Source organism: Strongylocentrotus purpuratus, unplaced genomic scaffold (assembly GCF_000002235.5).
Source record: "Strongylocentrotus purpuratus isolate Spur 01 unplaced genomic scaffold, Spur_5.0 spur5_scaffold_16, whole genome shotgun sequence".
NCBI classification, from domain to species: domain Eukaryota; kingdom Metazoa; phylum Echinodermata; class Echinoidea; order Camarodonta; family Strongylocentrotidae; genus Strongylocentrotus; species Strongylocentrotus purpuratus.
In genome coordinates, this window is record NW_022145601.1 from 11,792,611 (window position 1) to 11,804,053 (window position 11,443).

Genomic DNA, 11,443 nt, shown 5'->3' on the forward strand with positions numbered 1-11,443 from the left:
ATCGTTGTGTGCATGTGTGTGTACGTTGGTTTTCGTTTGTGTGTGTGATGGATTGGCAGGGGGCACGTCATCCAAGCACTGGTTATGAATGAGGCGTAATACAATATTGATCCGCCATGTTTTTTTTCTTTAACGCAAATCTGAAACCAGGTATATTTCAGGCCCCGTAAATAGAGAAAAATGGCAAGGCAATAGTTCTGTATTGTTGCAATACACTGTACAGTAATGTAGTCGGACTTCTGAAGCCGAATATGGATATGAATGCAAAGTCCAATTTACAGAATGCTTTCATATAATCACGCTTGATTGCTCCTCAGAATAGTGCAAATAAATAACGCTACTAAAGGGGTACGGGCTAATTTAAACAGTAGTTCAATGTCAAATGACAATTTATATGCGACATGCTGTTTGGAGAGCACGGTAGTATATACGAGAAAAACGTAGTGGGTGTGAATTACGTTTAATATGGCGCTGTTTTCAGCAGCAGCAATAGGAGACGTCCAGAAGATACAATCATTAATCGTCTCAGAAGACAAGTCAGAGGATTCGGGAGGAGTCGATGTAAACTGCTCGGATGCGTCTGGCAAGACGGCCCTCCACATTGCTTCGGAAAACGGACATTTGCAAACGGTTAAATGCCTAACCAATCTTGGAGCAAAATTGAATGTGGTCGATGCTAACCTACAGACATCGGTTCACTTATGCTCACAGAACGGCCATCTTCATGTGGTAGAGCTGTTAGTAAACGAAGGAGCAGATATTGATGTTGGTGAAAAAGATGGGTTTACAGCTCTGCACATAGCATCATTTAATGGTCATGTTGATATTGTCAAATATCTCGTCAGTAAAGGGGCAGACCTGGGGAGACTAGCTAATGATTACTGGACACCTCTACACCTTGCATTAGACGGTGGTCATCTTGACATTGCAGAGTACCTTTTGACAGAAGGAGCCAACATTAACACTTCTGGTAAAGGTGGGTGTACAGCTCTACTTACTGCTGCACAAACTGGTAATATTGATGGAGTGAAATATATAACCAGTCAAGGAGCAGAGCTGGATAGGAGCACTGACGATGGTTGGACCGCACTTAGTCTGGCCTCATTTGGGGGACACCTTGAAATTGTCAAAGTTCTCGTTAACGAAGGGGTAGAGGTTGACAAAGCACTCAGGAGCGGGATGACACCCTTGTGTCTTGCAACAAAAAGAGGCCATCTTGGTATTATCGAGGTCTTACTGAACGTAGGAGCAAATATTGATAACTGTAATCGAGATGGGTTAACAGCACTCCACATAGCATCACTCAAGGGTCATCTGGATATTGTCAAATACCTTGTTAGCAAAGGGGCACAGCTTGACAAATGTGACAAAAACCACAGGACACCCTTGTCTTTTGCTTCTCAAGAAGGCCATCTTGAAGTCGTTCAGTATATCGTTGACAAAGGAGCAGGCATTGAAATTGGCGATAAAGATGGGCTTACGGGTCTTCACATAGCATCAGTCAAGGGTCATGTTGATATTGTCAAATACCTTGTTATTAAAGGGGCACAGCTTGACAAATGTGACAAAGCTGACATGACACCCTTGTCTTGTGCTTCTCAAGAAGGCCATCTTGAAGTCGTCGAGTATATCGTGAACAAAGGAGCAGGCACTGAAGCTGGTGATAAAGATGGGGTTACAGCTCTTCACATAGCATTACTTAAGGGTCATGTTGATATTGTAAAATACCTTGTTAGGAAAGTGGCGGACCTGGGGAGATTTGCGACTGATTACTGGACATCTTCTCGCCTTCACAAAGCAATTATGACAAAGTCCGTTATGCCATTCGTTGGTAGACGGCTCATCTGTACGCCGTATGTTCCCCTGTCAACATCCAGAGACGCCATAAACTACATCTTGCTCGTAATCAAAGACGACTTCTGCGGCCTGAAAGAGGTAGATTTATCATGATTTAACAGTTCGGTATATTTTTGGCGCCAGTTATGGGTATTAATCTTCTTTTTTTCTTCATTCAATTTCGTCTCAGAACTTCCTAATTTTGCACATATCGTAGTCAATTTCGTATTTGGTCATTCACTTTCAGACTTTGTCCAATCGATTTCATCATTTTGCATCCAATTTCGTGTAAAGTCAAGTTCGTCACCCTAACCACTAACGTACAATTGCATGAATCAATTCACAACCAATATTAAGAAATCCCAGATCTAATAATTCCAACTAGATTTTCACATCTTGAAGTAAATGATCAGTTCGAGAATCATAAAAGATTCATCACCCATTTTGTGTGGAGGTTTCGTGGTATTTTTTATTTATTAACTTGACTCTGAATCCAAGGGTTGAGAGTTCAAATGCCAGCCCGGCGCTAACGTTCATTGACAAAACAATAACCCATATTTGCAACCCATGTCTATCTGAGTACCTGGCAATTGATGTAGTATACTTCAGTGCCCTCTGGAAGAACAGCATTATTGCAATGATTGCATTATTATTATTATTATTACTATTATTGTCATTATTATATTGTCAATATGGATCCACATAATGTTCAACCTTTTGCAGGATACCATTATTCAAGAGTACAGGGTAGCCTTTCCTGGTGAGCAATACTGTGTATATTGGGGACAAGGACCCCTACTTGTCAGACATCTGGAAAATGGAGACGAAGTGTCAACACAGGTAAGAATCTCAATATAAACTAGACTTTAATTCGTCACTTTGACGAATTAGGTGATACGTATGCTCATGTGTAACATGATAAAGAACGCATTTTCACGATTTCATATTTCGTTTACTAATCCCATTATGGTCTATCCATGAGTCAAGTTTCAACTGTAGGGCAGAGGGAGACAGACCAAGAGAATAAGAGGGACGCAAGGCAAGAGAGAGAGAGAGAGAGAGAGAGAGGGAGAGGGTGAAAGAGAAGAGAGATAGATAGATGCAGAGACATACCAAAAAGGAGAGGGGCAGAACATGAGAGGAGAAGTAAAAGAGCAAGAGAGAGGAGAGAGAGAGATGCAATTGAGAACAATGCCTTCCAGATGACCATGATTGAAAGTGGTATAGCGCCCCCTCCAGGTATCCGATTGAGGATTGTTATATATGATAATTGACATGTCACCTATGATTGAATTTTTGACTATGATAACGTCATGAAAATGTTAGATAGTCTACATAAATCTCGTGGAAACTTGTCTCAGCTACAACATACTCAAATATCAACAAAATCCAAGCAGAAATATCGGCGATATTGCTCAAAACACAGGAATGTAGAATCCAGATTTGAGAAAAAGTAATCTCCTATAGGGATTAAACGCAAAAAGTAGTGGATTAAGTGAAAATAGGGTAATAATAAAGAAAATGGGGTTGTTTATTACATTATTTGCGATTCTACGTGTTATAATACTCAAAGGAGATGGTACAGTGAAAGGTCAAAAAATAAAATGAAGACAAATATTGTTGGAGACACCCGGACTCGAACCATGGATCTCGAGAATGGAAGTCAAGTGCGTTACCGATATACCAAAACATTTCCCATAGCGATTACACGTAAACGGGAAATGGAATTCTCAAATCCTACTTTGCAAGTGAAATATGAGCATAATCCCGGCATCTGATCGAAAAATGAAAGGTACACGTGTGATAGATTATTGTCTCAGCTACAACATATTCGAAGCTCAGCAAAAACTAAGCTAAGACAACGGAGATTTTGCTCGTGAAAGACAGGAGTGTAGAATCCAGTTTTGAGAAAAAGTCATGTCCCATAGAGAATACACGCAAAATGTGAAAAATTGACATGCCTCCTTTAATCGCAAAAATACGCCATGATGCTTTTGTCAAAATAAAAAATTGTGGACACTATATTTGTAGAGACTTGTTTCAGCTAGAACATATCGAAATTTGAAAGAAAATCAATGAATATTTACAGAGATACAATCAATTTTCGAAAAATATGCTGACGTCATAACATGCAAATTAAATTTTTGAATTTGGAGGACATTATGGTGACGTCATGAGTTAATTGAGGGTCAAATGAGACATAAAATCATATTTACGACTCATAATCTATTTAAATATGAAAAAAATATTGGGAGTTCCTATCTATTCTGAAGGGTTACAACGAATTTTGTATAGGCATGTTTTTGCTCATGTATTGTGGATAAAGATAACGCAGGTCCGCGCGCACTGTCAACTTTGACGGACGCTAATTGCGTTATTAAAAGATGAACAAGTTATCAAAATGCTTGGAAAAATGTGCCAAATAAGATGATAGAGAAAATTCGGCGATTTTATGTTGCAAAATGCTAGTACGCGCAAAGAACGCGCGCGCATGCGCGTGAGCGTGATTTTTTGTCAAATGCTCTATATGGCCTGAAACGTATGCAAACAAATTTGGGATGATTTAGAGCATTTTAAATTTTTGCGCGCGCGTAAACGCGCGGACAAACGCGCACGCGCGCATTTGCGCACGTTTATTGACCTGAAATTGACCGGACGGATATTGATCTTATTCATGATAAATATGAATGAAAAATTACTTTCCGTTATGAAGATATGATCATAAGTTGATGTTCACAAAATGGCGCCTGAATGACGTCACGATGATTTTGAGTCTTTGAAAAGTCACGCAGTTCTAAGTAAGACTAAGATCTATCATCATTGAAAGTTTCATGACAATGGCTTTATTCAATCTTGAGATATCTTGCGAACAAATTCGAGGAAGAATAATAATAAATAAACTAGACTTTAATTCGTCACTTAGACGAATTAGGTGATACGTATGATATTGGTTTACATAACAAAGAATGCATTACACGATATCATATTATTTTATAAAATGCTCTTCCCATAATGATCTATCCATATGTCAAGTTTAAATTGTGTCGATCCCTTGATCATTATGGATCTAGGGAAGATAGATTGAGACAATATATGACCATTGACTCTGTGCAGTAACCAGTTACACCTTTGACTCTAATTTACATCATGAAGAACGCATTTTGACGATTTTTATCTTATTCAAAGAAATGAAAATGTAATTGATAAATAAGAGCTTATGGCTGAATAATTAAAAATGTATAGTGTATGACGTCACGATGTCCCGGCGTAAATTAAAAGTCAAAATAAATGTGAGAATACATTAGCGATCATTTTGAGTTGTCGACGTGAGATTCACTAGTTGCTTGAAAATAAAACCTTTAAATATCGGATGGATATATACTGTCACTGTATAAGGAATGTGGATTAGAGGGATATTGATCCGTCAGTCTTTCTTGAAGGCTTGTCAATTAAAGGAATACAAAGATGTGAATGTATTTCGCTCAAGAAATTACATACAGCATTGCCAGTAAATTTCACGGGATCAATGTTAAAATCTCCCATTATATAAACCTATTTATGTTCAGTATGTGTTTTTTGTAAAACATTTTCAAAGACAGGGATGAAATCATTGATATTTGAATGGGGTTTCCTATATATGACACCTACAATAATATTCTTATGTCTCGGCAAATTGCTTTCAATAAACAGTGATTCGTAGTTGTATGATGGGTATAATATAAATATATCATTGCGTATTTCATATTCAAAATTGTCAGCGACCAATAGACCAACACCTCCACTCTTTTCTACTTGGCGATTAAATTGTATAAATGAATGACCAGACACATTGAATAATAGTGGCGTACTATCATTAACCCAAGTTTCTATACATAAGTACAGATGAAATTGGATAAAGCATTACAATGTATGTTTAAACTACGCGAATTAAAATGTAAAATACTAAAATGATAGTTAATGTTACTAAATTCAGTCGTAAAATCCTCATCAATATAATATTTACAGTTCAGAAACCTACTGAAATGAAACTCATATTCTTTTTCGGATAAATAGTTTAAATCGTTGATATCAGTATAAGTATCTGTAGTATTACTACCAAATATTGAATGAAGTTCGTCATTATTCAAGTCTTGAATAGGAAATGAACAATGAGAACAGAGTGGGTTATTAATGTAGCCGAATGCTCATGTTATGTATAACGCTCATTTTATGTATTTTATTACCAGAGAAAAAAAGATGTCAGTCAGTCACTCAATAGTGTCTGAGAGTAAAGTCTAGAAAGTAAATGGGTTTCCTTACATAATTTCAATACGAGGACACTGCTAACGTTTAAGTTTCACAATTAGGACATACGTGACATATTCATCATTTAAACATTCAACTAAAAATTGTGACATGATCTCATCATCTGATCAAAAAACTAAAAGCACCGTTTTGATAGCCCATGGTCTCAGCTATAACATACCCACATTTGGGAGAAAAAACAGAGCACACATAAGATAGATAGTGTTCATAGATGAATGCCATGTAGATTCATGATGTGAACGAAATTCACCTTCCATAGACATAACACGCAAATGACGAAAATTCTGACATGTGGCCTTTAATTGAATTTTGTACTATGATGACCTCATTAAAATGAAACTTAGTGAAAAGTGATCTTGTAGAGAATTGCCTTATCTACAACATATCGACATTTCAAAGAAAATCGATGAATATCGAGAGAAATACACTACATTTTCCATAAATATAATGACGTCATAATATGCATTTTTGTATTTTGACTTCCAAGGCCATTATGATGACGTCAAGATGTACTTAATGGCCAAATGAGATATGAAATCATACCTCCGACTCATACTCTATCTAAATAAGAAAAAAAAAATTGGCAGTCCTTATTCATCCCAATGGACTTTTTATAGGCATGTTTTTGCCCATATATGCTATGTATTGCAAAAATCGTGCGTACGGACGGTTATTTTGAACGGACGCTCATTCCGTTATTAATAGTGATCAAGAGATAAAAAGGGTATCAAATTGTTCGGAAAAATATGAGGAATATTCTGTCAAAAGTTTTTGCTGGGGTATTATTTTTCGTTCGGCCGTGACGAACGAAAACGTGCAAAAATGCGTGTTTTGCGTGATTTTTTATGAAATGCTTATAATGGCCTGAAACGTATGCAAAAAAAATTTAAGACGATTTAGAGCATTTTAAATTTTTGCGCGCGCATTAACGCGCGCACGAACGCGTACGCGCGCGTTTACGCACGTTTATTGACCTAAAATTGACCGGACGGATATTGATCTTATTCATGATAAATATGAATGAAAAATTACTTTCCGTTATGAAGATATGATCATAAGTTGATTTTCACAAAATGGCGCCTGGATGACGTCACGATGACTTTGAGTCTTTGAAAAGTCACGCAGTTCTAAGTTAGACTAAGATCTATCACCATTGAAAGTGTCATGACAATGGCTTTATTCAGTCTTGAGATATCCTGCGAACAAAATCGAGGAAGAATAATAGGAAGAAGAAAGAAAAATCTTGACGAAATCAATAGGTGATACGTAGACTTCGTTACGTATCACCTAATAAATAAATAATAAAAATCTTGACGAAATCAAAAGGTGATACGTAGACTTCGTTACGTATCACCTAATGATACTGTTTTTTCTTGTTTAAATTATCCTGACATACAATCGTCGGCCACTAATTATGCAAGGCATTATAAATATTTTCTACATTACCATTGACACGGGCTAGAGCTTTCTTAATCAACACTGAACTGATGAACTTTCTGCCTTAGTGTCTGTTCAGAGCCATCTTTTCACATAATATAGATGGCTCTGGTTCTGTTCATTGCACAGCGCCATCTCATGGTCAATTTGCCATCATTGTGTAATCCAATTCCTTGTTTCCGCTTCGCAGACAGAGGGCTCGAAGCGATAACCATATCATCCCAGCCATTTACAGGCCAATACTGCTACAGCTGACCCGAGATGGCGCTACATGGGAGTTAGCTGTAGTGCTTCTAGAAGGCCTCCACTGTCTATTTATTAAGACATACGGGGGTGTGCCGCTCTAATGGGTAACTTTTCACAAACAAATCCCTAAACATTGGTCCCACTTTTTACAAAAAATACAAAATTTGCAAAATTTCCAGGTGTTTGCAAACAGCTGAAAAACACCCGAAGAACACCCACAAATTTGTAAAAGGGGGTCTTTTTCCGAGAAAAATGACCCAAAATGACCCCTAATAATGGGTATGGGTTTCGAGTCTGGAGCGGCACACCTCGTCAAACCAATTCTGAGTATCCCCCCCCCCCCCGGGAATATTCGTTTAGAAACTAATTTCAAACATGGGCCTTAATTCATTGTATCAATTTTAGATTAGAATGAACCGTGGCACAATTCCTATAACTTCGTATGGTGTTAATTAATGGTTATCCTTGATTTTCTTAGGAACTTAAAGAGTGTGCTTTGTTTGACATGAGGACCCATCGGATGTCGTTCAATCTTCAACCACGTGAACAAATAGTATCCAGAGTTCGCGTCACTCTTATCTTGAAGCAAAAACTCACGAAGCGTATCGTCTTTCCAGTAATATACAACGGTAATATCAAGGGCGTGAATTCCTTTAGGAGTATAATATCAGTGCTGGTGAAGAAAATCATATTCTAGTGCAGTTTCAGGAATGGTTATTTGTCTGAGCTTCGGACAAGCTGTAACATATCGTCAGATTTAACAAAAACATAACATTCCAAAACATTATTTCTCTCTCTTCAGGCGTTCGGCATGGCTCGTGTAAGAAAGATATGGGAAATTATACGAATTTTTAAAACGCATTTTTATTGATACTGGACAAAATGCTCCCTAAAACAAAAACAAACTTTTTAAACCGGTTTTTTCGATCCTGGTATCATTTTGTCATGTGAACAGTATACAAATATTGACTGCTCATGAGGATGATGGTGGGAACTATCACTCCCAAGGTGGTGTTTACACCGGCCCTTCTATCACCCCCGAGGCGAAGCCGAGGGGGTGATAGAAGGGCCGGTGTGAACACCACCGAGGGAGTGGTAGTTCCCACCATCATCCGATTACAGAGCAGTCCATATTTGTTTTATATACCTCATCCTTTTCATTGATTCATGATTAGGTCTAGCTGTAGGTCTAGATCTAGCTCTAAAAACAGGAAACGAGATCAAGAGGAATTTACTAACCCAAATAAGAAAAATACAACATCAAGTCCAAGGCAAGAGTATTGAATTCCTACGCGCTGCGCGTAACCGCGCGATTGCGGTAGCCTAGCAACTCAAACAAATTTGTGTGCGCAACTAAGTCGCGGGAGGGGTTAGGGGTCCTATCCCAGGGTTTGATAGTAGCTATCAACCCCTCTGACGTAATGATACTTGATAGATCGAAATGCTCCTTGACATGTGATATAGTCTTGACCAATCAGTGAATGACAATCTATGTATGAGGTATATAATTTCTACTACTGCTGGTACCAGTGAATTTGACCCCCATCATTGACAGTATGCTAGTCCGTTCGTTTTGGGCCACCCTTTAGGCCTATACATTATACATACGAATACATTATGTTTATAATTGTATATATATTAAATGTACATTATTTGTATGTGCAACGCTAAACATTTCATTTAGTGTAGCAAAAGCACAATGAAAAGTGGCTCCAATTTGGAAAAATTATCATTTTAGGATAAACGCTTCTCATCACGTTTATACCATGAATTCACAATTTAGATGTGTCGGATGCCAATCCAATTGCCCGATCAACTCTGACAGGATCTGCATCGTCCAAAGGCAAAGCTGAACCAACTGATGTTGGACGGGGAACATCCAAATGTAAGATTTACAAAATGTATTTTCTTTTTTGTTGTTTTTGCTTTGTATGTTTCATACACAAACTTTTTGATATGCAGGGCATCGTTTCATGAAACCGAAATGGCTATGAGTGAAAAACGTGTGTAAAAACTAATACGTTTTCTAAAAACGTGTGTAAAAAAATAATACGTTTTCAATGGGATGTTGGCAAGCTTTTTGCTTTAAATAATGTCCTTATTTTGTAAAGAGACAATTTTTAAAAATTCGAAAAATTTGATTCTGATTTGATTCTGATTTGATCTTGATTGAATATTGCATTTTCAGCATCTCACCTCTCTGAAGAGCTGACGAGAAGCGAGCACCATCTTGAAACGATAGGTTCAACATCACCTGAGCCTGCAGACACAGAGGGTAAGACTATGACCATTGTGGCTTCAGGATCGGTTCTGGAGGGGGAGAGATTGGGCTCTCGAAATGCTTCTACGGCCTTTATTATTGAAATTGGCCTTTGTTTTAAATATCCTTTGAGGTAGGCCTATTATCAATCTATTTTTATACCGTATAATTTTTATTCTGTAAAATTTCATTTCTTTGCTACATGTTCCATGATATTATCTCAATGATATCAATAAACCAAACTAATACAATGTAATTCGAGGGTCGACTTGCGATAGATAATGGATCAGTCAGAGCTCTTTTCAGCATAAGTCGGGGTCTGGTTTAATCATTTCATAAAACTTTTTTTTGTTTTACGTTGCTTTATTTCAGACGGAAGTAGTCATACTGATGTCTTTACATGTCCTAGGCCGTTGACTTCGCCATCGATAGAGTCACCGTCCAGTGAACATGCCTACCAGGTCACACATGATTTGGTAACAGAAACAGGAGCAATTGGTAAGGAATTGAAAGACAAAGTCGTGTTCTGGGCTCTGTAATAACAAATAAGTCAATTGTATCTCCCCAAAAATATTTTTTCTCCTTAATCAATCGTAACATTAAGATGATTAGTTACTGACATTTAATTTCATGTTACAGACAGAATCGAACGAACATTCTTTGTAAAATTATTAATTTATATATGCTACGCTCGACGCAGGCATGTGAAATAAGTTGGCAGGCTATCTGAAACGATTGCTGGCACTTAACCGGGGTAATAATATCTAAAGTCCTTTAGAAGCTCATATACAGTACGTCCCACAATAAACGAAACCGAGAATTATTGATATTTCATCATAACTTAATTGACATAACTTAAATAAATGACACATATTTGTCAAGCTTAGATTCTCCTTTCTCATTTGATGCAACTCATATGATGTATATTTCACGCATGAGTGATTAAAAACAATTTGTAGAGAGGAAACCAAAGATTCATTTAGCGGGCGGTATCTGAATTTCAAAGAGAAAATCACACTTATAGAAAGTTCAATTTCTGCCCTTTCATATGAGACCTCAATCAGGAAAAATGGGCCAGGAATAACTAAGTCCTGTTCGTTTAAAGTTATGCTTCCATTTCCATAATTTGATTAATCAAATTCATTTCCACTGGCTGCCTGCCGTAGCAAAAAACAGAGTTTACAAAAGACTTAACTCCGTTCCGTTGACGATCAGACATGCACATATAAGACGAAAGACTTGATGCGTGGCTGATCGTCAACGAAACGGAGTTAAGTCTTTTGTCAACTCTTTTTGTTGCTTCGGCAGGCAGCCAGTGAAAACGAATTCGTTTAATCAAATTATGGGAATGCAAGCATT

At 37.5% G+C, this 11,443-nt stretch overlaps 1 protein-coding gene across 1 annotated transcript; it reads left to right on the forward strand.

The window, feature by feature from the left end:
- Positions 1-465: 465 nt before the first annotated feature.
- LOC115924668 (ankyrin repeat and protein kinase domain-containing protein 1-like) lies at positions 466-10,623 on the forward strand. The gene is made up of 7 exons (XM_030987390.1): positions 466-976; positions 1,607-1,719; positions 2,560-2,676; positions 8,303-8,453; positions 9,608-9,709; positions 10,013-10,099; positions 10,457-10,623. Exons 1-7 carry the CDS (start codon positions 466-468, stop codon positions 10,621-10,623), a joined length of 1,248 nt encoding a protein of 415 aa, XP_030843250.1.
- The last annotated feature ends 820 nt before the right edge of the window (positions 10,624-11,443 follow it).

Coding starts and splice junctions, on each gene's coding strand:
- LOC115924668 (XM_030987390.1), top strand. CDS start 466: ATGGCGCTGTTTTCAGCAGCAGCAATAGGAGACGTCCAGAAGATACAA. Junction 977..1,606: donor CATTAACACTTCTGGTAAAG/GTGGGTGTACAG, acceptor CTTCTCAAGAAG/GCCATCTTGAAGTCGTCGAG. Junction 9,710..10,012: donor TGGACGGGGAACATCCAAAT/GTAAGATTTACA, acceptor TTGCATTTTCAG/CATCTCACCTCTCTGAAGAG.